The sequence below is a fragment of the Emiliania huxleyi genome (assembly GCF_000372725.1).
Source record: "Emiliania huxleyi CCMP1516 chromosome Unknown EMIHUscaffold_189, whole genome shotgun sequence".
Classification (NCBI taxonomy): Eukaryota; Haptophyta; order Isochrysidales; family Noelaerhabdaceae; genus Emiliania; species Emiliania huxleyi.
The window spans coordinates 112,138-137,332 of NW_005200701.1; the positions used below are offsets into that span (position 1 = coordinate 112,138).

The window sequence follows — 25,195 nt, forward strand, 5'->3', positions numbered from 1 at the left end:
CTCCGCCTAGGACCCCCCCCCCCCCCCCTGCTGCTCGCGTATGAGTCGCATGCAGCGCTGCTCTGCGAGAGGGCTGGCGGGGAAAGTGGGCTGTGGGGGCGCGCGCTGCCGCTGGGGCCCACGCCGCTCTCCGCGTCCTGCGCTGACTGCGCTCGCCCTTGTCGACGTGTGTTTTGTCGTTTGAGTTTGAATATAATGCAAAATCACGGGAAAATCACGGGGGGGGCAGCGTGGCCCGACCCGCGCGACGGCCCCCTGCGCGGCCCTGGCCAGTGGCCTGCGGCTGGCCTGCGCTAGCCGCTAGCTGCCGCCTGCGGCGCCCGGGTCGCGGGTGTGCGGGTGGGGCTGGGGGGGCTCTGGGGGAGCGCGGGGGCCCTTGGGTACATCTCTCCGCTCGCTACCTCACACGCTCCGCCGTCGTCCGGCCATGGATGGTTCGATGGAGCTCGGGCGAGCTCCATCGAACCATCCAACTCCGGTCACCGGGTCTGAAGCGCGCTCAGCCTCAGGAGGTACCAAAGCGCGCGAATTCTGCATGCCTCGCTGCACCGCTGGCTTGACTGAATCAGGCAGCAGCAGGCTGCTGCTGGTGCTGCTGCCACAGCAGTCTGCTGCGGCCCTAATACGCAAGTTAATGACTAGCAGCACTGCCGGGGGCATACGAGCCGCCACAGCCGGTGTGCGGCCGTGCACTGCCACCTGCCCGCGCTACGCACAATGTGCGCTCGCATTGGATGAGCCCTGCTGATGGACCTGCGTCGCCTAGCTGCACACGAGAGCAATGCCGCAGGCGGCGGCCGTGGCATACACTGCGAGCACACTCGGTGCAGCTGCGAGGTGCAGCGGAAGAGCACGTCGTTCCTGCCTCTGACGCCACTCTCGCGGCTTGCAGCGCGTCACTCGCGCATGCTCTCCAGGAGCTATGGCGGGCGCGTGTGTGGGGGGCTGTGTAGAGCCTGTGTTTGGCCGCGCGGCGTTCTGACCCGTTTACTATCAGTATCATGCCCGGGCCACAAAAAATCGCACACGGGTAGCGGCTCAGGGGCCCAGTAACTCGCGGAATCGCCAAATGTCACAACCTGCGCCACCCAGGGCTGGACCTAGTCACTCGTAGGTCCTCACATCCGCCTTCTATCCGGGGCCGGGGGAGCTAACCGCTAAGAAGCGCACCCAGCGGGCCGGATGATCGGGATCCGGGCTCGCGAGCAAAGCTAATCCTAGCGGGACGCCGGGACCTCATTCGACCGGACGCGGACACTCGACACGACGCACAGAGCTCAGAGCCGCGTTACCCGTCAGCGGACACGAGTGCACGGGACGTACTACAGACTCAAGACAGACCACACACCCGACGCCGCGCGCTGGCGTCGGACCTGTGTGGCTCGGCTTGCTTTGGAGCTCTCAGAGCTCCACATGCCGCGCGCGTCGATCCCTTTCAATCTTCCCTCAGGCGTAGGCGGGGCCCGCCGCTGTTTGCGTCGCCTGCGAGGATGCGAGCTCCTGGTCGAAGCGGAACTCTCTCTGCCTTAGGTCAGCCTGCTTTGCTGCCTTGCTCTTGTGCCGCCGCCAGAGGCAGCAGCCCGCGATGGCGACGAGCATCAACACGAGGAAACCGATGACGCCACCAGACTCGGCCGGATGCTCCCTCACAAACTCCTCGCCGCCGGCCACCACCTGCCCGATCCCATCGGCGATGATGCCCAGGCCAGACGGCGGCGAGGAGGGCGGTGCCGGCGGTGGCGCCGGCGGTGAGGGCGGCGTCGAGGGTGGCGGGGGCGTGGGAGGAGAGGGCGGCGGAGCCGACGGCGGCGGCGGAGGTGGCGGCGCCGCAGGCGACGGCGGGAGCGGCGGGAGTGGCGGAGGCGCCGGGTCCGCGATGCAGCAGCCGGTGCAGTTGCAGCCGAGATTGGCGTGGGTCATCCCGCACGACTGGATGGCGGCGAAGGTCGCGCAAGTGGCGGCGGGGCTGATGCTCGTGGGACAGGGCTGCGCGCACTCGGGGGCTGCCGTAGGCGGGAACGGTGGTGGCATCAACGCATGCGGCGGCGCGGTCGGCGAGGGCGAGGCATCGGGCAATGGTGAGGGCAAGGCGTCGGGCGATGGCGACGGTGAGGCATCTGGAGAGGGCGACGGCGACGCTTCCGAAGACTCTAGCTGATGCAAGCAGGCTTCCACCGCCGCATCCCACTCACAATGAAGGTTGGCCGCCGTGGCGCAGTCGCTCTCGGTGCCGAGCTCTTCGCAGTGCTCCTCGTGATGCAGGCACGCGACCTTTGGGGGGGCGGGGGGGGGGGGGGGGGTCCAGCTGTTGTGAGCCGCGAGCGAAGGCAGGCTCACAGGTTATTGGCCGTCTGGTTCCGTGGCAGTGCTAGGCTGCGCCATTCTACGCTGCGGGATCTGCCGTACGAAGGTTTCTCTACATGGCCAGACCTCGTCCTCATGCCACTCGCAGTGCAGCGTGGGGTCGGAGGCGGCGCATTCCGCCTCGGAGCCCAGGTCATCGCAGTGCATCGACGCCGTTGGCAGAGGGCTGGGCAGCGGCGACGGTGATGCATCGGGCAGCGGCGCAAGCGAGGAATCGGGCGACGGTGAGGGCGATACCAACGCCGCCGAGCCCTCCTCCCTGCAGAGGGGGATGTCGCAGTCCTGGGAAGAAAAACCTCACCTCAAGTCGCAGTTCTGGGGCGGCGGTGAGGTTTTGCGTGCATACAATCTCACAGAGTCGTGTATGGCTGCTTCACTGAATGCACCGAGTGCACCAAGCGTGGGCCGCGGGCCAGCGTCAGAGAACGGAGATAGCAGATTCCTTACAGCAGCTAGGTCACGCTCCTCCCAACGCACATCGGGGTCGGTGGTGTAGCACCACGCCGTGGGCTCACTGCGGTCTGGGTTGCGGCAAAAGTTGTGCTCCTCGATTCCAGCCGCAGGGTACACCTCCTCTGTCACGTGCGTGTGATTGTGCGGCACATGCTCGCTCCACAGCTGACAGGTCAGCCCGCTCTTGGTGATGCTCACGTTGCCACGGTAGTCGCATGCGTCGGCGGCGCTGCCGAGCAGACGGCAGTTGCTGACAGTGGTTGACGCCGGGCAGGGCGGCGGCGGGTCTCCAAGCGCTCGCATGTGGCCGGGAACGTAGGTACGAGGCTGCCGCCTTCGTGGCCAAACTTTTACTGCGTTGTGATTTCTTGGGACGTCGCGAGCGACTGTTTGTTGTGAACGGCTGGTAGCATGGGGTGGCGGCGGCGGCATGGGCGATGGTGGCGATGGTGCGGGTGGCGATGGGAGAGGGCCGCCGCGGGCCTCCCCCAGCCCCGCGGGCGCCGCGTTCTTTTGACGGGCAACGTTCGAAGGCTTGGCCATGCACCCGAGCCAGCGAGTGACCGCCTCCACTGGACGGCCGACTACCAGAACCTTTGGCGCTAAGAGCTCGTATTAGACTTCCCGAAAGCCGGCACAGAATGCGGTTTCCCAGCGCTGCCACCGCCCTGCTGTCGCTGCTGCCCGCGCGGGCAGATGCGTGCGCCGAGGTCGTCCTCACCGGCCGAGTCGGAAACTACACCACCGGCGCCATTCCAGCAGAGGGTGGCCCGAACGCGAACGCCACCCTCTGCATCGACGGATCGACCGTGCGTGTTATCAAGACCGATGTGACACAACAGACGACACATACTTTATATTCTCCCACCCGCCGGGACGCAAAACGCTCTCGACGAGAGCCACAAAGAAGGCGTCCACACAGCAAGCCGCTCGGTCGATCACGTGGCTCGCTCGATGCCGGCGGGAGCGCATGGCGCAGCGCGCACGCCTTGGACGGTGGCGAAGCCAAAAACACCGATGGTGGCCGTCCGCTGGCGTGAGCGGCGGATAGCCTTGATCCCGCGCCGTCGGTGGGCTGCTACAGTACGGGACACGGGTACGGCTTTCCGGCCGGCATCGGCCCCTGCATGCTTGTCGGCTGCGGTAGCCGTCAGCCGCCGCGCTCTGGGGCGACCTCCAGCTGCTCGGGATCGAGAAGCGAGACGACAAGGGCAACGTCACCGGCACCCGCCCCATCGGCATCCCTGCAGCCATCCGCCGCCTCGCCAACCGGGTCCTCATGAAACACCGCAGCTCTGACATGTGCGACCTGCTCACCGGCCGCACCGCCGACTCGCGCCGCCTCATCGTCGACGACATGCGCGAAATCTGCCGCCGCCCGCTCGCGGAAGGCGGCCTGGGCATGTCGGAGGAGGAGGCGGAGGCGCGTGTCAAGGCCTGCAACGTCCCTCTACAGGTTGGCGTGGGGCTTGCACAGGCGGCGCCGAGGTCGCCGTGCAGCTTCTGTCAGAGCACCTGCGGCGCAACCCGGGCCACGCCGTCGCCTCGGACGACAAGAAGTCAAGAACGGCTTCAACTCCATCTCACGAGAGGCCATCTTCGCTGGCCTGCGTCGCTGGTACCCCGAGCTCATCCCCACGGTGGCGCTGTGGTACAAGGTCCCGCGCCGCCTCTTCCTCTTCAACGAGGAGGCGCGAGACGGCGACGGCAACGTCTTCATGTCGGCCGAGGGATGCGCGCAGGGGGACCCGCTCGGACCGTTCCTCTTCGCCATCGGCTACCACTGGACGCTGCTCGAGATGCAGGTGTGCAACCCGTCCGCCTGCTGGGAATGGGGACCAGCCCTCCATGGATGACACCTACGTCGCGGACGCGCCGAGGCCCGCGCTCGAGGCGATGCTCGAAGGCGACGCCCTCGCTCAGAAGTGGAGCGGGGTGAAGAGCAACGTCAGCAAGCGTCAGATCTGGGCTCCCGACCCCGCGTCGCTCGAGGCGGTGCGCGACTACCCGAGCGTGAGGGGCACGCCGGCGGCGCCTCCCGATGGCAAGTACGCGGGCGGCACCCTGCGAGGCATCCGGGTGCTCGGGGCGTACCTCGGCGACGACGAATGGCGGAAGACGGAGCTCGTGGCGAGAGTCGAGAGGGCGCTCAAACCGCTCGAGGGCATCCTCAAGCTGCGCGACAAGAAGGAGATCCACACGGCGCAGCAGGTGACGCAGGTCCTGCTGCGCTTCTGCAGCAACACGACGCTCACCTTCTTCCTTCGCGCCATGCCGCCGTCGGTCACCCTCCCGGCCGCTGAGAGGCACGACGAGCTGATATTGACACGGCGCTATACAAGCTCGTCGGCGGGGCGCGGGTCGGCGCCGCCGGCACGTGCTGGGAGCGCGCGCGTGCAAGCAGGCGCGCCTGCCCGTCAAGATGGGCGGCATGGGCCTCACCAGCGCCGTCGACATCCGCGAGCCGGCGTGGATTGGCACGTGGGCGCTCGTCGCCGGGCCCATGCGCCAGCTGCATGCTCCTTTCCGCGACCTCGACGTGAGCAAGGCGCCGGGCTCCGATTTCGACGAGCTGCGGGCGCGGCGCCGCTGCCGATCGCATCGTTGGGCAACGGGCCGCTGCGCGACCCGTGGGCCGACCCCGCCACCGCCTTTGCGGCGGCGCCGCGCCAGCCCGCCGCGCCCGCGCCGCTCGGCATCGGCGGCGCCGCGACGCTGTGACGACGGCGTTGCCGCTGCCTGGCTTTGGCCCCTCTAGCGTGTGGAGGTAGTAGTGATGCCACAGCGGGGCGGGCGAGGCTATCGGCCCGCAGTGCGAGGGTCGCTTAGTGCGAGCCCTCGCACCGCGGCTTCGCCTCGCTCGGCCACGCACTGGCGCGCAGACGCGGGCTTGTTCCTCCCCTGTGCCCCGAGAGTGTCTAGCGCCTCGTCATGTGTGAAGAAGCGTGCCGGCAATGTTTTACCGCCCGGCCACATTTTTGTTGTAACGGATTTAATATTGCAATTTGCGGAACGCACGTCGCGGTCATGCAAATCGCGCACTCCACCCGCCGAGCACCGCGCCGGCTGCAGCCAGCTCGGCCGCGGGCCCGGGTTCGCCCCCCCGCCCCCCCCCCCCCCCCCCGCTCTGACCTCCACCGACGTCTCAAACAAACAGCGACAACGCCCACGCACACATCTCAGTGCATGATGACCCTCCGGCGAGCGTGTCCTCGACGGAAGCTCCCAAGCTTCACCCAGAGAGAGAGTCCGCAGGGTGGTGGCCACGCGCTTCTTCTGAGCAGCTCGCGCTATGAGCGCTGGGCCGCCTCCGCTGCCATCCTGGCCGCGGTCGCCCTGGCCATCGCAGCGGCTGCAGCAGCACGCCGCGCCTCTGCAGCGGCCGCCGCCTCCTCGAGGGCCGCCTCGCGCCCCTCACGCGCCGCCGTGGCCTCCTCCATCGCCGCCTTGGCCTCGTCCAGCGCCGCCCTGGCCTCCGCCTGCGCCGCCCTGGACTCCGCCCGTGCAGCCTCGGCCACAGCCAGCGCCGCCACGGCCGCCGCCTCGGCCTCCTGCTCCGCCTCCGCCTCCTCCTCCGCCTCGTCCGCCTCAGCGTCCAAGCGTGCCGCTTCGGCCACCTCGGCCGACGCCGCGGCCTGGCTCTCCGCCATGATGCCGAACCGCATCCTCTCCTCGGTGAGCGTCTCGAGAAGCCGGAGGATCCTCGCCTCCTCGGCCTTCTTCGCCGCCTCGGCTGCGTCTGCCTCCGACGGCGCCTCGATGCCCTCCTCGGGCTCCTGCGACGGCCCCGTCCTGCCCGCCCCGCCGCCCTTCTTCTTCTTCTTCTTCTTGCCCTTCTTGCCCTTGGCGCGCTTCTCCGCCTCGACCTCCGCCAGCAGCTCCTCAGCGTGCCGCGCCGCCTCCTTCTCCTCCGCCGCCCTCTGCGCCGCCCTCTCCGCCGCGCCCGCGGCCCACGCCGCCTCCGCCGCCGCCTTCTCCGCCGCCTTCTCCGCCGCCGCATGCTCCGCGAGGGCGCGCACGCACTCGGTGTGGCCCTGCTTCTTGGCAAGCTGCACGACCATCTGCTTCTTGGCACGACCATCTGCACTGCACAGCGTCACGTCTGCGCCCGCCCGCAGCAGGCAGAGAAGGGCGGCGGGGTGGCCGTGGTAAGCGGCCAAACTCAGTGCGGTGTAGCCGTTGTTGGACTGAAGATTGATCTCCGCGCCGTGCTGCAACGCCAACTCGACCAGCTTCTCGCGGCCATTCGCGGCGGCGAGACTTAGCGCGGTGGCGCCACTGCTGGTCTGCAACAAGACATCCGCGCCGCGCTGGAGCAGCGCCTCGGCCAGCCCCTCGCGGCCACGCGTCATTGCGAGCAAAAGCAGCGTCATGCCGCTCACAGGGCCGCTCGAAAAGACGTACTCGAACGCCGCGTCGACCCGCCCGCCACCGTCGAGCCACGCCAGCACAACCGCCTCGTCGCCGTCCTCAGCCGCGTCCACAACCTCCTCTGGCACCGCACCGCCGCTGCTCGGCTTGGCCTCCGCGCCTCCCTCGCCGCTCGAAGCAGAGGCCGCGGCACTCGCACCCGCCGCGCCTGCGCCGCCTGCCTCGGCCGACGGCGCCTTGCTCCGGCGCGCAGCCACCTCCCCGAGGTACGTCTTGAAGGCCTGGACGCACTCGGCGTGGCCCTTCTCCTTGGCCAACTGCAGCGCCGTCGCGCCCGCCGCATCGCGCAACGTCATGTCCGCGCCCGCCCGAAGAAGGCGGAGCACGACGGCGGGGCGGCCGTAGAAAGTGGCGATAATCAGTGCGGTGCCACCGTTCTTGTCTTGCAGGTCGATCTCCGCGCCACGCCGCAGCAGCAGATCGACCACCCGCTCGTGGCCGTAGCTGGCGGCGTACATCAGCGCGGTGCCACCGAAGCTGTTCTGCAGGTTGATCTCCGCTCCGTGCTGCAGCAGCAAGTCCACCATTCGCTCGCGGCCGCCGTTGGCTGCAGTGTTCAGCGCAGTGGTGCCGCAACTGGTTTGCAGGTTGATGTCTGCGCCACGATTCAGGAGGAGCTCGACAATCTGCGCGTGCCCGTTCCGTGCGGCGAACATCAGCAGGGTGCATGGAATCTTACCGCCGCCGCCCTCACCTTCAGCATCGAAGAGAGTGTCGGCCTTCCCGCCTTCATTCAGCCACGATCGCACTGTTCCCAAGCGGCCGTCTTTCACCGCCTTGAGGACGTTCTTCGGGAATTCACCACCCGGCGCGCTGTCAGCAGACGGCGGCGACGGCGGCGTGCGGCGCGCGGCGTTGGCGCGGGAGCGCGAGGCGGGCATGAGGGTATCTCCCACCACTTTTTGTGTGTGTGGAGAAATTTCCCTTCTCCTTACCTCTACCCCGTGGTGGTGTGCCTATCCCTGTGTGGTGGCGGCGTGCCGTTCTCCCATCCCTCCCTTGGGTTGCCTGTTTTCTTTCTTTCTTTCTTTCTGGTGGTGTGCCGGCTCGCCCTCGCGCGCGGCGGCTGTCGCCGGGACGCTGCCGCCGGGACGCTGTCGGTGGGCGTCCTTCCCCGCGGGCCGCGCTCACGCGGCGGGCACCGCGTCGGGCTTCATCGCCGTGCGCAGGCGCGTGCACGCCTCCTCGCACGCCTCGCGCGGCGCAAACGCGGAGAGGCGGAGGAAGCCCTCGCCGCCGGGGCCGAACCCGGCGCCCGGGATGGTCACGACCTGCGCCTCCTCGAGAATCTTGGAGAACATGTCCCACGAGGGCTTGCCCTCGAGGTCGACAAAGACGTACGGCGCGTCCGTCCCGCCGTGCACCTTGAGGCCGATGTCAAGCATCGTCTGCCGCAGCATCGCCGCGTTCTCCATGTAGTAGTCGATGAGCACCTGCGCAGCCGCCGTCTTCCGCGGTCAGCCCCGGTCGACCTCGCCTCTAGAGTCCGGCTATAGCTCGCCTGGATCTCGGCGAGTCCGTCCTTGTCGAGGCACGCCATCGCGCCCGACTGCACCACGTTCGAGGCGCCTACAAAAAAGAAAGCACGTCGCGCCCGCACCTAAAACAGAACAAAACCGGCGCGCAGCACGCTCGAGTCGCCGTTGAAGACGGTGCACATGATGCGGTTGAAATCGGCGGCGACGGAGGAGCCGTCGGCCCAGACGAGCTCCTTTGGCACGACGGTCCAGCCCAGCCGCACGCCCGTGAAGCCGGCGTACTTTGAGAAGGAGTTGACCTCGATCGCGCACGTGCGCGCGCCTAATGAGGCGAGGGAGGAGCAGCCGCAGTGAGAGGGAGGCGAGCGCGGGGAGTCGCGAGCGCGGGGCGAGCGGCAGCGTGAGGCGGGCTGGGCTGGCGGCGGCGGAGAGAGAGGAGGCAATGGCAGTGGAGGCGAGGGGGGGGGGGGTGCGAGGGAGGGGGGGTGGTGTGGAATGGGTGGAATGGCGGGGGGGGGGGCAGCGGAGGCGTTGGCGTGGTGGCATCGCGGCCCTCAATCTCGAAGATTGACTTGGGCACGTCGGCGGAGCGGATGAAGGGCGCGTACGCGGCGTCGAAGACGAGGATCGAGCCCTACAAAAGAAGCACCCGACGTAGGGCGGCGGGGAGGGCGGCGGCTGGGAAGAGGGTGGCGGCGGCGAGGGTGGAGGAGGGGAGGGTGGCGGCACGCCTGCTTGTTGCACCAGTCGACGAGCTGCTGCAGCTGCTCGCGGGAGGCCGCGGCGCCCGTCGGGTTGTTTGGCGAGCAAAAGTAGACCACGTCCGCGCGAGGCGTGGAGGAGAGGTCGGGGAAGAAGTTGTTGGACGGGCTGCAGGGCCTGCGGACACGGAGCTGGTCGACGGCGTCAGGGCGGTACGGTCTCGTGCCGCGTACTCGGAGCAGCGCGTGAACACACGGGGTGCGAGTGTGCAGTGCGCACGGCGGAGCACCGCCAACTGCGTGTCCTCTCGAGAAAGGAAGGCCAGCGTCCCGTGATCTCGGGTGATCTCGGGTGATCTCGGGTGATCTCGAGGTGATCTCGAGGTGATCTCGAGGTGATCTTGTGCGATCTCGTGCGAGCTCTCGTGCGAGCTCGGTTGATCTCGTGTTCGGCGAGTCGGGAAGGCCAGAGAAGGCGTCTTCCGCCCCCCGCTCATCTAGAGAGAGAGAGAGAGAGGGCATCTAGGCTGGCAGTGCATGTACACGATGTTGCCGTACTGCTTGCTCGTGGCGTCCATCTCCGCCGTCTGGGCGGCGGCGGAGGGAGGTGCCGCTCAGAGGCGGCGTCTCGGCGAGAGGGCGACGAGGCGCCACGTCTCGAGCGCCGGTGGGCGGTGGGCGGACGCTGCAGCGCAGCTGCGGCGTGGACTTGTGACGATCGACCTGTGACGATGGCGTCTCGTGGGCAGTGGGAGCGGACCTGGCCCATGATGACGGAGGTGTCGACGTAGACGGGGTACGACGGGTCCTGCACGGCGCTCGTCACGCCCGAGCCAAACATCATCTGCAGCCGGCCGATGTCGCACTTTGAGCCGTCCGAGACAAAGACCTCCGCCGCGTCGACTTTGCCGTCGTAGAGAGCAGACGCGATCTTCTCGCGGAGGGGCCCCATCCCCTGCTCGGCGCCGTAGCCAGAGTAGCCCTCCTTGGTGCCTGCGCCGCGTGCAGACAGCCGCGGCGGCCCGGCTTGAGTGGTGCGGCTGGCGCAGGCGCGAGGCGGCGGAGCGAGCGGGCCGGAGAGTGCAGATGAGAGCAGAGGAGGCGCGGGGGCGGCGGCAGGAGCATGTCGCGTGCCGCGCGCGCTCGTGCGTCAAGGACCGCGCCCCTGCGCGGGGCGCGCGGGAATCGCGGCTCGCGCGCGCTCACCAAGTTTGGAGGCGCCGGCGACGAGGCCAGAGAGGATGTGCGACGGCACCGGCTGCGTCGTGTCGCCGATCCCGAGCGAGATGATGTTGGCGTCCGGGTTGGCGGCGAGGTACGCGCTCCGCCGCCGCCCAATCTCGGGGAATAGGTAGCCCGCCTGGCAGGCGCGAGGCGGGCGTGAGGCTCTCTCTTCGGCCGCGCGAGGAGGCGACGGGCGTATGCGGACCTGCAGCTTGCCAAAGTTGGCATTGCGAGCCACGCCGCTCATCTGCACGCCGGCGCGCTCCGCGCCGACCGCAGGGCGGGAGGGCGCAGCAAAGGCGGTCGCTGCGATCGCGAGAGAGGCTGCCATCGGAGGTGCACGATGCCGACAGCAGCTGATCTCGAGCAAGCAGCGGGACCCGGACTTGAGCACTTGAGCACTGGATAGGGTCGATTCCGCGTGGTACGGGATCCCTCGATCGTCCTCGCTAGTGTATTGGGGAAGGGGGGGGGGGGGGGGTCATAACAAACACATCCCAAGAAAGAATGACGGCATGACGGGGACGCGCCGGTGCTACGGCGGCGGCGGCGGCGGCCGTCGAAAAGGCCAGGCGGCAGACGGCAGCGGCCACGGGTCGAGGGTCGTGCGTGATGCGGCCCACCCACAGGCCGGCCTCCTGCGGCATCACTGTGGTACGAAAGAGCCACGCTGCGGGGGCCAGAGAGGAGAGACGCGACGCGTCCGCAAGAAAAATATGGAGGTCAGGGGCATAAAAATGATCAGCACTCAGCCTTCCCTCCCCCTCCCGGATGGAAGTACTACCTGAGCTCGACCGTGCTTAACTTCGCTGTTCAGATGGGAAGCGGTGACCCACGGTGATATGGCCGATCATGGAAGAGAAGCGCGAACGGTTAACTATGAAGGTCCGGCGGGTAAAAAAATATTGATTAAATTATTTGAAGATTTGATTGGGAAATTCTTTTTAAAGTTAATTATGCTGGTTGGATACTAGGCATCGGTCTATGGCTCAGATGGCCCGGGGGACCTTAATCACGAACCCTGCTCCTCCGTTTAAGGCGTTTTGAAATTGGTGCACTCGCCACTCGCGAATCGCGGGCTCGCTGGTCCGAGGTCCCGATTCGCTTGAAGCGGTAAACAAAGTAATACTATGTGTACGTAATTATTTGAAACGAATCGCCGATCAAAACGAAACACGTCTAATCACCTCATTGAGCCGGGACCCGCCACGCCGGGCTCCGAGAAAGACGGCGAGCTGCAGCCTCGCCTCGACGAGGGTGATATCACGGGGGGGCGCCTCGCTGCACGCGCAGCTGCGGAACCCAGCGCTGGCCCCGAACTCGGGCAAGGTCATGCCAAGGTTGCCTAATTACCGGGCCCGCGCACGGCCCATCGATTAGATCGGCGTCCGACGCCTCGAAGCAAACACGCCAAGGTGTTTCGCATATTTGCTCACGCCCTCCTCAATCTTGATCCGGGGCCGCCAGTCCAACTCGGCGGCGGCTCTGGTGAGGTCCATCTTGCCCACTAAAGGGTCCGGTGCAGCCGCATGCTGCCGCTCCACGGCGCATCCTAAAGACTCGACGGCCTGCTCAACCTCTTGATGCGCCACGTACTCACCACTCACATTCACAGCCATCCCTGCAAAGGGGTCCGGCCGGACCGCTGCCGAGATGAGGGCAGTGGCGGCATCATCGACATAGATGTAGTTGCGAGCGTGCGCTGGGTCGAGGCTGGAAGGCTCCCCTTGGAGCAAGCCCCGGACGTCACACCCGGTGGTCCTGCCAGGCCCGTACACCCATCCGAGTCGTAGGCTGACGGTGTCCACCAGGCCCTCCGCCGCGTATGCCCTACAAAGCTGCTCGCCGGCTATCTTGGAGGCGGCGTAAGTGTCCACTGCGTTCACCGGACTCTCCTCGCACAGCCGGGTGGGCTCTGCGGGGTCCCCAGGCAGCGGGCAGTAGACCCACACACTGGAAGCAAATACGACCCGCCTCGCGCCCGCCGCCCGGGCCGCCTCGAGCACGTTCATGGTGCCGATGACGTTGGTAGCGGCCACGCAGCCCGCATCCACCGGGGGTTCGAACACGCAGCCGGGACCAGAGACGCCGCCCAGATGCACCACCGCGTCGCAGTCGCGGCAAGCCTCCCGCAGCGCCGCGGCGTCCGCCAGGTCGCACTGCACGTAGTTGCCGTCCTGGCTGGGCGGCCGGTCGCACCGGCGCAGAGCGATGCCCTGCGCCTCCAGCTGGTCGCACACCCGCTGGCCGACCAGCCCTGTAGCGCCCGTGATTAAAAGCTGCGGCCTCGTCGACAGGGCGCGGGAGAGGCGCAAGGAGCGCAGCAAACCCGGCCGGCGAAGCATTTTGTGCAGCCTGCTCGTGCGAGGAGCCAAGACGCAACTGATTCAAGCATTTAGGGCGCGACGGAAAAGAATTTAAACAACGCGACTCTCTCTCACAGCACACAGGCTCGACACAGGTGCGAACTGGCGCGTGCTAGTACTATCACCGGCACACCACCGGAGCCGCCTAAGCGACTCCGTTAAGAACGGCAATGCACTTAGCTCCGTGCACAATGCCGCTGTCCCCGCACGCTAGCTCGTTCACCGTCTGCCATGTAGCGCCTGCGCACGTATCGCGGCCCTGCCAGGGACTGCGGGGACGGTGGAACGCCAGGGAGCGACGCAAGCTCGCAATGCACAATCGTGCCACTGTAGCCAAACGAGTTGACCCCACCCACGTACTTGGGCGCGCACTCGGGCGCTGACGGCATCTTACTCAGTGAAGTCGGCAGCGAGCAGCTTGCTCCATCGATGCTAAACTGCGCCGGCACCTCGCTCATCAGCCCGAGGAACCTGGACCACTTGACCACCCACAGCGCGATGATGGAAGGCGCTTGCGGCAGCAGCGTCGCCTGGAAGGTGAGCGTCCCCTCGGCGAGGCCAATCAGCCCGATGCCCATCGCCTGGATGCGCGCGTTCACGGACGCATCGGCCGCCATGCCCACATCGGCCCAGGGGCCCCACTGCACCGACGAGGCGATTAGGCCGCGCATGCGCCTGGCGCCTCCGAGCGAGTCGAGGGTGGTATTGGCGGCGGCGTAGTTGGACTGGGCCGTCGCGCCGAGGAGGGCAGCGATGGAGGAAAAGAGCACGCATGCGTCGAGCGGCGAGGCCAAAGTGGCCGCGTGCAGTGCCCAGCCACCAAACGCCTTTGGCGCGAAGACGCGCTTCACGGTGGCGGCCGTCTGCGCACGCAGCAGCCCGTCCGACAGCACGCCCGCCGCGTGCCACACGCCCGCCATCGCGGTGCCTCTGCCCAAGATGCGACCGACTAGTCGAGCCGTGTCCGCCGGCTCTGCCGCGTCGCACTTGGCCACGCTGAAGTCGCACCTCGCCAACTTCTTCAGCCTCTCGCCCTCGACGGCAGCCACCCTTCCGCCTCGGGCCGCGAGCACGACTGACGCAGCGCCGCGCTCGCCGAGCCACCTGCCCGTGACGAGGCCGAGGCCGCCCGTGCCGCCCGAGAGCAAATGGGCCCCTCGCGGCGGCATCGGCGCCGCCTTCGGGATGCGAACCACCACCTTGCCCGTGTTGGTGCCGCCCTGCAGCGTGCGAAAGGCAGCATGCAGCCCCCGCTCCATCTCGAAGGTCTGCAGCGGCAGGCCGTGCAGAACGTTGCCCGCGGCGCGCGCTGAGAGGATCTGAAGCGTGCTCGTCATCCAAGTTGGCGCCTGCTCGATGGTCGAGTCGAGCGCGATCGCCACGTACCGAGACAGGGACGCCGACGCGAGCCGCTCGTAGCTCCACACCGCCCGCTTGCCGATCTCGCACAGCCAGCCGTCCTGCCGCAGCAGGGAGAAGGAGCACGCGATGAAGTCCGCCGACAGGCTGTTGAGCGTGAAGCGCAGCCGAGCTGCGCCGAGCAGCCTCGACGCGCCGAGCGCGAAGGCGCCTCCGTCGCGGGAGCTGACGGTGCGGCCGGCGAGGCCCATGCGATGCAGGTAGAAGTGCTTGTACGGCCGCCCGACGCTGGCCGTGACACGGGCGCCAAGCCAGTGCGAGTACTCCCCTGCGGCAAGGCCGACGCCGCCCGCGCCGGCATGCAGCAGCACGCCGTGCCCAGCCGCCGGCCTCGCCGCGAGAAGTGACATGTGGACGGTGCACCACGTCGTCGGCAGCGTGCACGCCTGCTCGAACGAGAGCGACTCGTCGATCGATGCAGCGAGGCGGCCGTCAGTGCGTGCGACTGACGCGAGGGAGCCCGTGGCCGCATGGCCGAGCACAGCGTCGCCGATCTGCAGGTGCGCAAAGGTGCCGCTGAGGGCGGCGACCGTCGCAGCGCAGTCAGACCCAGGAGGCCCAGGGTCGCCGGGGTAGGCCCCGAGCACGTTGAGCACGTCGCGAAAGTTGAGGCCGACCGCACGCACGCTCAGATCTGCCTGTCGATGCTCGAGCGCAGGCATCTCGTCCTGCGGCGCGATACGGAGATTGCTGATTGCGCCGCGAGCGTCGAAGTGCAGCCGGATTGGCCCTGTGTTCGACAAGGCCGCCTCAGCGAGGCGCGGCACGCGACGGAGCCTTTTGCCCACGGCCACCTCGACCTCGATCTGCTCGCCACTCCAGGTGCTGCATATCCCTAGCGCAAGCGCCTCCTCGACAGATGTGTGACTGGCTGCGGAGACGTCGATGCTCGAGATGCGAGCCGACGGCTGCTCCGACCGGACGGTGCGCGCCAGGCCCATCAGGCCGCCGTGCGCTGGGCGCGCGGCTGTCGTGGTGGTTGCGTATTGCGTCCCCGCGGTGAGCAGAAAGGCCGAGATGGGCCGCGAGCTAAGCTGCTGCTTGACGATGTCAAAGGCGACATCGAGGGCGGGGAGCACGCCGGTGCCGGGAGGACTGCCCAGCGGCAGCGAGAACAGAAGAAGACTCCGCGACGCGTGCGAGGTATCGGCCACGCCGTGCTCGCCGGATCGCTCGCCGAGGTTGGCCTCGCTGCCAGTCAACGCAAGCGAGGCGGCGTGGTCGTCGCAAGCGGCGGCGTCCTGCGCCTCCCACTGAGTGACATACATGTGCTGCTGCCGCGTCGCCCGGACCGCTCTGAGGCATCGGCCGGTCGCCCACGCCCAGCCTGGCTCGATCGACGCGCAGGATGACCGTCTCCTCGGCGCGGCCGCAGCAGTAGAGGCAGTTCTCGGCGAGCCCGAACACCGGAGCCCACGCCCGCGGGTCGAAGCCGCAAGCGGCGAAGCGCGCCGAGAAGTCCTGGATCGTCTGAGCGCGGATCGGCTCGGCGCCATTCATCGCGATGAGCCAGTGCGAGAGCGACAGCTTCGAGAGCGCGTCGCCCTTGATGCGGCGCACACACAATGCGTACCCAAAGTTGGGCGCCGTGCACCAGACCAGGTGCGTCGCCTTGAGGCGCGTAAACATCTGCAGCCAGACCAGCGGCCGCTGCAAGAAGGTGAAGGGCGAGGTCAGGTCGGCGCGCCAGCCGCGCACCGCAGCAGCGAGGCAGCCGCCGATCAGGCCCATATCGTGGTACTGCGGCAGCCACGAGCAGACGCCGACCCGCTCCACGCCGACCGAGCCCATCTCGGCGTGGCAGAGCCGCATCTGCGCGATCGCGTCGACGTTGGCGAGCACGTTGCGCGTGCCGACCATCACGCCCTTTGGGTGGCCGGTTGAGCCGGAGGTGTACTGCAGGAAGGCAACCTCGCCCGGGTCGGCGGGCCCGCACCGGCTCACCAGCCAGGCCGCGAGCCACGCCTCGTCTCGCGCTGCCACCGGCGTCGCAGCGGCGCCGTCCGTCGCCTGCCACTTCCACTCCGCCGGCCAGCGGCACTCTGCATCGCGCACCGCCATGCTGCAGAGCCACTGCGCCCGGAGGTACATCTTCGTGGAGAGGAAGAGGACCGGCTCGCACGACTGCGCGATGCGCGCCAGCTTCTGCAGCCCGTCCGCCAGCAGCTTCTTGGAGCCGGCGGATGGCATCGGCGAGGCGGGCACGATCGGCGGATCTTCACGGGGGGGATTCGTACGTCCTCCTCGGATGAGTTCTTGCTCTCGTTGCCGTACTAAAACTGTAGTACGTGCGCCGGTAAACAGGTGTGAAGCCAGTCCATGTCCGTGATTAGCGAACTCGCGAGACAAAAAAGTTACGCACGCACAACCGTCAACCAACTCCCTCCCCCCTCCCTCCCTCGCATCGCACGACGGGGGAGAAAGAAAGTTAGGGATATCCCAGCTCGCGCCTGCCTGCCTGCTTGCCTGCCTGTTCGAGGGTATACCTGGGAAATACCCGGTATTTTGCCGAATTCTCCGATTTTTGTCAGATTTTGCTCAGTGGTAAATCTTACCACCGTTTGATTGTTTTGGCCGTAGAGTGTTTGATTGTTCTGGTGGGCTATACCAGTAAATGGCAAGCACTGCCCCCCCCCCCCCCCCTCTGGGGGGCGCGGGGGCCCCCGGAGCGGCACCGCGCGCCGCGCAGCAGGCATGTTGTGCGAGTATATGGGCCAAAAGCGTCGAAAATGTCCCAAAAAGCGTGTCTCGAGTTTGTGGCAGCTCCGCAGCCTGCGCGGGCTGCCAGGACGCACCGCTCGCGCGTTCGGCACACTCGGTGGACCCCACCGAGTGTGCCGAACCAACGGGAGTGAGTAGGCTCGACGCCGCGCTTGCTGTGGAGCTGCCACAAACTCGCCGCCGAATGTGCCACCGACGGCGTCCCGGCGGAGGTGATGGAGTGTGAGACCTGAGGCTGCGGAGGTGACGCCTGAGGTACCGGCCCGTGTACGGCGACTCAGCCGGCGACCGCCACGGGCTCAGACGAGACTTGTCGACGCGTTCCGGCTCAGCTTCACCGTGGTCATCGGGCGTCTGTCGACGTCAGGACCACCCATACAGCTCGCGGGTTTGAGGTCGCAAGAGCCAAGATGGTGGCGTTTGGACATCCCAACCATCACACAAGACAGCCTGTAGGTGATGGCGGGACGGCGCAGTGTTTGTGGCACTCGGCAGTAGGCACCCGCGGCACAGCCCCGCGGTCGGCTGCTCTCGCGGGCTGCGGAACCGGCCCCAGAAGGGGACGGTCCGGGCGAGTGTGGCAGCTCCTGCGCTAGTATGGGCACCCTCTATCACAACACTACTGATCCTGGCCATTAGAGCTGCCAGGGATAGCGTCAGGAGCTGGTAGGAGTCAAAACCCCTCATATTTGAGACATCGTGGCCCATATACTCGCACAACGAGCCGCCAGCACCAGCAGTGCGGTGAAACGGGGCTCCGGCTCTACTAGTCTCTACTAGCACCAAATTTCCGATTAAGCTAATCGGAGGGCAGATTGGGAGAGATCTCGAGGAGTACACACAGATAGATCCTCCAACCATCGGGGAGTAGTAACACTCAATTTGGATTGCCCTCGAGGGGAGGAATTTCGGGGGCAACACGCTGATGACGAGCGATGTGGCCCTAATTGCAGAATCCGAGCAAGCTTGCCCCCCTCGACCGCAGCTCGCGTGGCAAGTCGCACGACAGATGCGTAGGCGGCTCGTCGCTCCAGGCCGACCCTGCGCCGAGCTTGAGCGCCAGCGTCGCACGCTCAGGCAGCCGACGACGGCGTTGGACCAACTGCACGAACGGCTCTCCGCCTGGCAGCGCAAAGTTCCATCTGCGCAGGATGGGCAGCGGCTCCCCGAGCGCCTCGAAAGACGAGTCGCTGGCGCCGCCACCAAAGCTGGAGGGCTGGCGAGCCCCTGCGGCCGTGGTGGCCGACGACGCTTGGTGCGAGATCAGCCGCAAAAGTCGGCCGTTCCACACGTCCGGGATGCCCGGCAGGCAGTAGTGCTGACAGTCCTGGTTGATGCCGAGCGCGCCCGCGCTTCGGCTGCGCAAGTGGCGCGGCGCAGTCGATGGGTGGGCATCCGCACGCCGCCGCGCAATGCCGTACGCGTCGAGGACTCGGAGGTACGGACGGGAGCGCTCCGCGGCGGCGGCGAGCAGGATGCCGTTCTGCGCCATCACCGCGTAGCGCATCGAGCTCAGCTGCATTCCCGTGCTTGCTGTGCCACCGCTGCTGGCGGAGGACCGCAGGCCGATGCCGGCGCTCTCCTCTGCCGCGAGCGCCGCTTCCGCCAGCGGCTTGGTGTTATCGCACCGCCCGCCACGCAGCGCCGTGCTGCCCTGGAAGTCGCGGGGCGGCGAGGTGCGCAGCACGACGAGGGCGCCGGCGCGCCCACGCTCGTCGCGCGCGAGCGGCGCATACACTCGCTCGACCGCCGCGAGCAGCAGCTGCCACTTGAGCGCGTAGCCGCCGAGGATCCACGGGCGCGTGCCGTTGCACAGCGAGTCGTGCGTCGAGTGCATGTCGTCGCACCCGTCCTCGTACTCCCACGCACCCATGTTCAGCACCAGCACGGTGGGCGTCCTCCGGATCAAGTCCAACACATGCCGCGGCACCGCCGGGTGCTGTTCAGCCGTGTGATGCGATCGAACACCAGGTGTCTATCTGAAGGATGAAGTTACTTCAGGAAGTAAGTATTCACTGCACTATAGCACGGGCTCGCACCCCCCAACCGCTTACTAGGAACCCCTCGCCTTATTGTTTGGCCCCCCCAGGCCACACACAGACCTCTAGACCGGTCACTGGGGCCGACAATTAGGGTTCAAACACGCCCGGGAGACAGCCCAAACACAGTTACTTCATAGTTACTTCTGCGGCATTCTGGCGCACATGTCGGCCGAGCGCGCGCCCCCTGCTGCCGGCAAACGGTCTCCTGAGAGCCCTCCTACACCCTTGCCACCCCCCCAGCCCAAGACATCATCGAGGTCTGGAATGTGCGCGCCGTCAGGCTGCTCGTCGTCGTCGGGCTCACCCGCAGCAGCAGGTGCAGCCGCCGCAGGAGCCTCCGCAGGCGAAGGCGCAGCGGCTGGGGCGGCTCTGCCGCCGCGCCGATGCGGCGGGAGGAGCTCGACACCGAGCTGGGGGCCGACCCGCACGAGGTCATCATCGGCGGTTCCATACTCCGCTTGCACGACCGGCGGCGGCAACGTGCTTGGGCCAGCTGCACCTGGGGCCGGCGCCCACTGCAGCCTTGTGGAAGCTGCTGCTGCGAGTAGTGCCGCCGCTGGGCCCGGCGCCGCCGCGGCGGCAGCGGGCTTCTTTCCCTTTGCACGCTTTGGGGGCATCTGACGCTCGACCCGACCCGGTCACGGTCGCAGTCAAAGCTGTCACGGGTCAGCGAGTCAACGACATGGTGACGACACGATCGAAGGCGAAGCATGAAGCCCCGCAAGGCGCTGCCGCGCCTCAAGGCGCGCCTCTGCCGCACGCGCTCACATCATGCACCGCGCGCCGCGAGCCGGGACGTGCCGTCCGTTTCAGTCCATCGCGCCATCGCCCGCCGACAACAGTTTGAGCATGATTATCTCCGGCATTGCTCCGTTTCTTTTTTCACGCCTTCACGCGGTGCAGGCGCCCCCGACTGTACTGAGCGCACCCCCCACCGTCCCCTGCCAGGCCCAAGCATGCCGCAGGCTCCGGTGAGGCCGCCTGGGGAGCGCAGGAGGTCCCTTCGCCTCCGCGACCAAGTGCACGATACGCCCGGCGTACACAAGTCCTAAGAACAAGCCCCGGCGGGCGCGGTGGAGCTCCTACACCGACTCCGACGGTGACCACCACTCCTCAGAGGAGTATTAGGGAGCGGGTCCGCTCCAGTCCAGGTCTGCCCTGTGTCTAGGGAGCTGTGGGCGGGGGCTAGGGGCCATTGCAGGCGCGGGGCGGGGATAGTTACTTCTCGAAGTAAGTAGTTACTTCAGGAAGTAACTCCTTCAGATAGACACAGGCCGAGCGGCGACGGAGTAGCCCTCGCTGCCGGCGCCGCCGTTCGCCTTCGCCTGTTTGCGCCTGTCCTTGCGCAGCGTGTCTGCCGCCCTCGTCATCTGCTCCCCCGCGTTGTCCCCGCCAGCGAACGTCCGCACTTCGCACTCGAAGTGACCGAACGGTACCGCCCTCGTCACTTTCGCCGAGCAGCCACGCATAGCCAAGGCACCGTTGGTGATGGTGGCGGCCGCACAGCCGGCACGCAGCATGCAGCACAGGGACACGGTCTGCTGTCTCAAGGTCGAGTCATCCAGGAAGGACACCGTTGCAGGTGCCGACTGCTTCTGGGACGCCACCGGCTGCCTGCCGGCGTGCAGCCGCACGACGCTGTCAATGAACTCGTGCGGGTCAAAGCCGTCGTCCTCGCTCCCGCGGGCCGCCTACCACGAGACTGCGCGCGCTGCCGCCGACCACTGCCGAGCAGGCCGCACCGCGGCGGTGCTGCGCTGGCCCCACACGTAGTGCAGCCAGCGGCGTGCCTCGCGCCGATGCTCGTTGACCGAGCACGAGCCGACCACCTTGGACTCGTCGTAGAGCGCCGTGCAGTTGAAGTAGCCCGCAGCTTCGAGCGCTGCGATGCGCTCGTCGTTCTGCCGTTTGTGCCACACCGGAAGCGGTGGCGGTGGCGGCGGCTAGACAAAACGGTGTACGCGTCGTGCCGCGATGCGCGCTCTGCCGGGGACGACGGCAGCCCAACCCCCGGCGACTCCAGGCAGACGGGTGCACCGCAGCCAGTCAGATGCAAGTCGTGCAATCTCCCGCTGACGCTCCAGCACACCCCGCTCTGCTGCGTCTTCTTCGGCGTCGTACAAGGAGCGGCGCCACCTTTGTCATCGACACACGCAAGCCGCAAGACACCCTTCGTGACGGGAGCCGGTACACACGCCCACTGGAAGTCCTCAGAGTTCGCGTACTTGTCCTCGATGGCTCGCATGTTGCGGGCGACCGACGCTGTGGGGCACCTGGCTGCGCACGCTGCATCCAGCCTTGCCTGCAGGCTCGTGCCCTGGCAGGCCCAGCGGCGGTGCTGCTTCCACAGAGTGATGGCAGAGTGTCCATGCCTGAACAGACCGTGCGGCGCGCCGTGCGTTCGGCCAATGCACGTTGCCCGCTCCTTGTCCCAAGTGACCGCGGCACACATGGGTTGTGCGAGGCATTCGGCAGCGCATGCTGCACGGCTGGAGTTGCCGCGAGAAGTTGCACCCCGCACCGAGGACGCTGTTGGTGCGCGCAATGGACCACCCGGGGAGTGCATCAAACTCACAGGCGTCGGGCGGCGCACAATGCGACATATAGGAGCGTGCGCGCGCGCGAACTTGCTACGAGTATCGTATCACGTAAGTTTGCAATTATTTTTCAAAAGCTAAATTTTACCGTTACGGACTTTTAGCTTTCTGGGAGAAAAGGGAGGCTTGTGTTCTCTAGGCCCCTAAGGGCCCTACGCGCGGCGTGAGTACTGGGAAATTGTACATACTTTTAGCTTACTGGCGGGGTAAAGGGAGAGAGAGGGAGGCGCGCTTTCTAATTGTAAAATTCTAATTGTACCTGTGTTAGTGCCAGTGCGCGCCAGTCCCGTGCCCAGTGTCGTGCGAGGGAGTTTTGTTGTAAATTTCTAATTGTACGTCTCCTAATTGTGTGTGGATCATAGGGTCGATTCCGCATGGTACTACGAGGTGTGGACCGTGAGTTGACCAGGGGTTGTGCGCCGGGCCCTCCTGCTCGGCTCCAGCGAGTAGACAAGTGTTACCATCAACAGAGGAGAAGGATCTGACCTCAGGGCTGATGTGACCAAGCGCTGGTAGCATGGTTTTACCTTGAGCACTTGAGCACCGGATAGGGTCGATTCCGCATGGTACGGGACCCCTCGATCGTCTCGCCCACCCTCACCGGTGTGTTCATTGGGGGGGGTCATAACAAACACGGTAGTTTGACCCGTTTTTTTGGCCATTTTCTCTTGCTGGCCGCTTGAACAACAGCAACAACAGTAACAGCACGGGCTGTGGTGAACACTTGAACAACGTTGAGGATTTCTGCAACTGTTAGGCCCCAAATTAACGTTAGGCACCCCATACCAGTGAGGGCGAGCCCATCGCTGTCACAGCTGTGGCAGCTGCACAGTAGGCTGTTGCCAACTATGCAGAGTGTGTGAGCAGCAGAGGAGCTGCTCTCCAGGCTTCAGGCGCAAAGAGCTGCATGCCACCGAAGGCGCTGTCGAGGTTCGCCGAGCTTGGCGAAATCCGGGGCCGCCGGCCACCGACGACGGCGCGTTGGACTTTTCACTCCCGTCCGGACAAAGACGGCTACACTGCGGCGAGGCGCGGGAACCGTCTGTGGCGAAGTGGGTCGCGTCCCCGGATTTCCTCAACTCACGGTCCACACCCTCTATACTTTACACCCGACGTAGAGCACGCAAATATCTCGCAAAAACCGCCTCGCGAAACTGCACTCCAAGTGCTCCCAAGTCGCAAGTGCGCCGTGTGCAGCTGCAGGCGCAGCCCGCACGCCGCCGGCCGCCGGGCCCCCGCGCCGCGGACGATACCGCAAAAAAACTCGGCCAGAGACCGGTCGAGGAGCGTCAGGGAACACAGGAAGAGTGGAGAGGGCTCGAAGGCGCACGATTTCGATTTATTAGATCTACGTAAAAGTGCTGTTCATTTTCCCTTTTGCAACGCCTGGATCTGCTCCTTGACGGTGTTCTGCTCGTCGTTCTTGGCCTTCAGGCTCCGCTCGATCCTCGTCGCGTCCGCCTTGATGTACTCGATCCGCTTGTTCACCTGCGCCGGGAGGAGACCGCTTGTTCACCTGCGCCGGGTCCTCACCCTTGCCCCCTTGCAAGCCACTGTGTGTGGAGAAACCTACCTGCCTACCTGCCAAGCCTTCGTGGGGCGGCGGGGTGGCGGCGGCAGAGACGGCGTGGGAGGGCGGCGGGCGGCGGCGCACGTTCGACTTGACCTCGACAAGCTCCTGCTTGACTAGCACCGGCCCGATGAGCTTGAACACCTGCGCGTCCTCCTCCAACAGCTCGAGCTCCTTGAGCACCTGGGAGGCGGACGGTGATGGTGGTGGCAGAGGCGGCGAGGTGGAGGCGCGAGGGCGGAGGGCGGCGGCGGCCGTAAGTGCGGCGGTTGAGATGAGGGCGGCGGCGATAGCGGCGGCGGCGGCATCGGTGGCGCGGGCCGTAAGCCCGGACGGTGGCGAAGGAGAGGGCGGCGGCACGGCAGGCAGCGCGGCCGGCGGCGCGACACGGCAGCCGCGGCTTGCGCGGCGAGCAGACCACGGGCCGCGGGCGGCGGGCGGCGAGAGGGCCGCTGCTGCATCGGCGCAAATGCGAGAGGCGGCCCCGTGTGTACAGCCTCCACGGCGCACCAGCTCATTCTCGCAGACCTGGGTCGTCGCCTGCGACGCGCCCGTCTGCAGCTTGGTGATCTCTCCCTGGATGGTGCGGTACTTTGCGAGGAGCGGCTCAAGCGGGTTAACGGCACCACCGCGAGTTCCTGCCATGCGGCGTTGCAGGGTTCGGACTTTTGCGGCGTAAGGGGTGCCCCGCGCTTTGTGTCTTGTGAGCCTGTTTGTGTCTGTGTGCCGCTCGTGCGTGTCGTCATCATCTGTCCAGCGTCCACCCATACCGCGTTGGTGTCCAGTCCGAGCCTGGCTGTTCTTCACCTTCCTACATACATGCCCGCGTGTAACCTAACCCAACCTAGCGTGTGTGTGTGGTCCCCCGCCTGCTGGCAGACCTGCTTGGGGGTATGGTAGGGCTAGTCTTGGGCGGTCAAGACCATACCCCCCCCCCACCCCTTTGCGCTTTGGGCCGTGAGGGTACACGATACCATACCCCGCAAAAAGTTGGAACCCAGGCCGGCTGTGCGGCTCGCCCCAAGGCCCGGGAGGGGGTATGGCTCACCGTGTAGACTGTAGTCGGCCGGACGAAAAGAATTCTTCCGGCCACCGCCAAGCCCTGATACATGAAATAGCTCTCGTCTCGCGGTACCACTCGGCGGCGGGCGCCGGTGCGCGGTACAACTACAAGTCACAAGATAACACACGCGGCGGGACGCAATCACAAGCGCCACTTCAGATGCGCCCCTCCGACGCCGCGCCGCTCAGTGCGGCTGCGGGCGGCCAAACTCTCGCGCAATCATCGCGAGGCCGAGTGCGAACTCCTCGTGAGACACCTAAGGTAAGGTACACGTCTCCACGCACACAAGGGCGGGGCAAGGCCAAGGGCCCAGCGACCCACCGACCCTCGCGACTCCACGTCTATCGAAAGGCAGGAGCCCCATGGCATAAGGTGCAGGCTCAGTGCACGTGGCGGAGGTGTGTGTGTGTGTGTGTGTGTGTGTGTGTGTGTGTGTGTGTGTGTGTGTGTGTGTGTGTGTGTGTGTGTGTGTGTGTGTGTGTGTGTGTGTGTGTGCGTGCGTGCGTGCGTGCATGTGTGTGACACCTCGTCGGCCTCGCCGCCGCTGCCCACCTCACCGTCGGCGCCGCCTCGCTGCCGCTTGATCGCGCGCTCGGCGTACGCCTGCGGGGCGATGCGACAAGGTGACGGGGCGCGAGGCGATTGCGACGCGCTGGAGACAAAGAGGCGCCAGACGCGGGTGGTGTTGGTGGTTGGGGGGGGGGGGGGGGGGGGGGGCCCCCCAAAGCCCAATTTGCAAATTCCGGGTTGGGGGGGTTCCCCCCCC

The 25,195-nt window shown here is 66.6% G+C and overlaps 6 protein-coding genes across 6 annotated transcripts; all 6 read right to left on the reverse strand.

Moving 5' to 3' along the window:
- Nucleotides 1–1,446: 1,446 nt before the first annotated feature.
- Nucleotides 1,447–3,120, reverse strand: EMIHUDRAFT_113433 (hypothetical protein; the record flags this gene model as incomplete). The annotated part of the gene is made up of 4 exons (XM_005782586.1): nt 1,447–1,986; nt 2,176–2,271; nt 2,431–2,646; nt 2,842–3,120. The coding sequence occupies 4 exons, from the start codon at nt 3,118–3,120 to the stop codon at nt 1,447–1,449; spliced, it is 1,131 nt and encodes a 376-aa protein (XP_005782643.1).
- A 5,137-nt stretch (nt 3,121–8,257) lies between these two features.
- Nucleotides 8,258–11,007, reverse strand: EMIHUDRAFT_456646 (hypothetical protein). The gene is made up of 8 exons (XM_005782587.1): nt 10,857–11,007; nt 10,634–10,787; nt 10,188–10,420; nt 9,965–10,014; nt 9,458–9,605; nt 9,307–9,360; nt 8,861–9,025; nt 8,258–8,681 (listed from the first exon to the last, which is right to left on the reverse strand). Exons 1-8 carry the CDS (start codon nt 10,980–10,982, stop codon nt 8,376–8,378), a joined length of 1,236 nt encoding a protein of 411 aa, XP_005782644.1. The 5' UTR covers nt 10,983–11,007; the 3' UTR covers nt 8,258–8,375.
- A 1,020-nt stretch (nt 11,008–12,027) lies between these two features.
- EMIHUDRAFT_233187 (hypothetical protein) lies at nt 12,028–12,996 on the reverse strand (the record flags this gene model as incomplete). The annotated part of the gene is made up of 2 exons (XM_005782588.1): nt 12,028–12,546; nt 12,658–12,996. 2 exons carry the CDS (start codon nt 12,994–12,996, stop codon nt 12,028–12,030), a joined length of 858 nt encoding a protein of 285 aa, XP_005782645.1.
- A 166-nt stretch (nt 12,997–13,162) lies between these two features.
- EMIHUDRAFT_233188 (hypothetical protein) lies at nt 13,163–16,626 on the reverse strand (the record flags this gene model as incomplete). The annotated part of the gene is made up of 4 exons (XM_005782589.1): nt 13,163–13,257; nt 13,346–13,410; nt 14,005–15,710; nt 15,790–16,626. The coding sequence occupies 4 exons, from the start codon at nt 16,624–16,626 to the stop codon at nt 13,163–13,165; spliced, it is 2,703 nt and encodes a 900-aa protein (XP_005782646.1).
- Nucleotides 16,627–18,100: 1,474 nt separating this feature from the next.
- On the reverse strand, nt 18,101–18,994 carry EMIHUDRAFT_233189 (hypothetical protein; the record flags this gene model as incomplete). The annotated part of the gene is made up of 1 exon (XM_005782590.1): nt 18,101–18,994. The coding sequence occupies one exon, from the start codon at nt 18,992–18,994 to the stop codon at nt 18,101–18,103; it is 894 nt and encodes a 297-aa protein (XP_005782647.1).
- A 4,176-nt stretch (nt 18,995–23,170) lies between these two features.
- Nucleotides 23,171–23,549, reverse strand: EMIHUDRAFT_59123 (hypothetical protein; the record flags this gene model as incomplete). The annotated part of the gene is made up of 2 exons (XM_005782591.1): nt 23,171–23,284; nt 23,451–23,549. Coding segments are annotated over 2 exons (213 nt in total), but the record flags the coding sequence as incomplete, so codon positions are not given.
- Between the last annotated feature and the right edge of the window lie 1,646 nt (nt 23,550–25,195).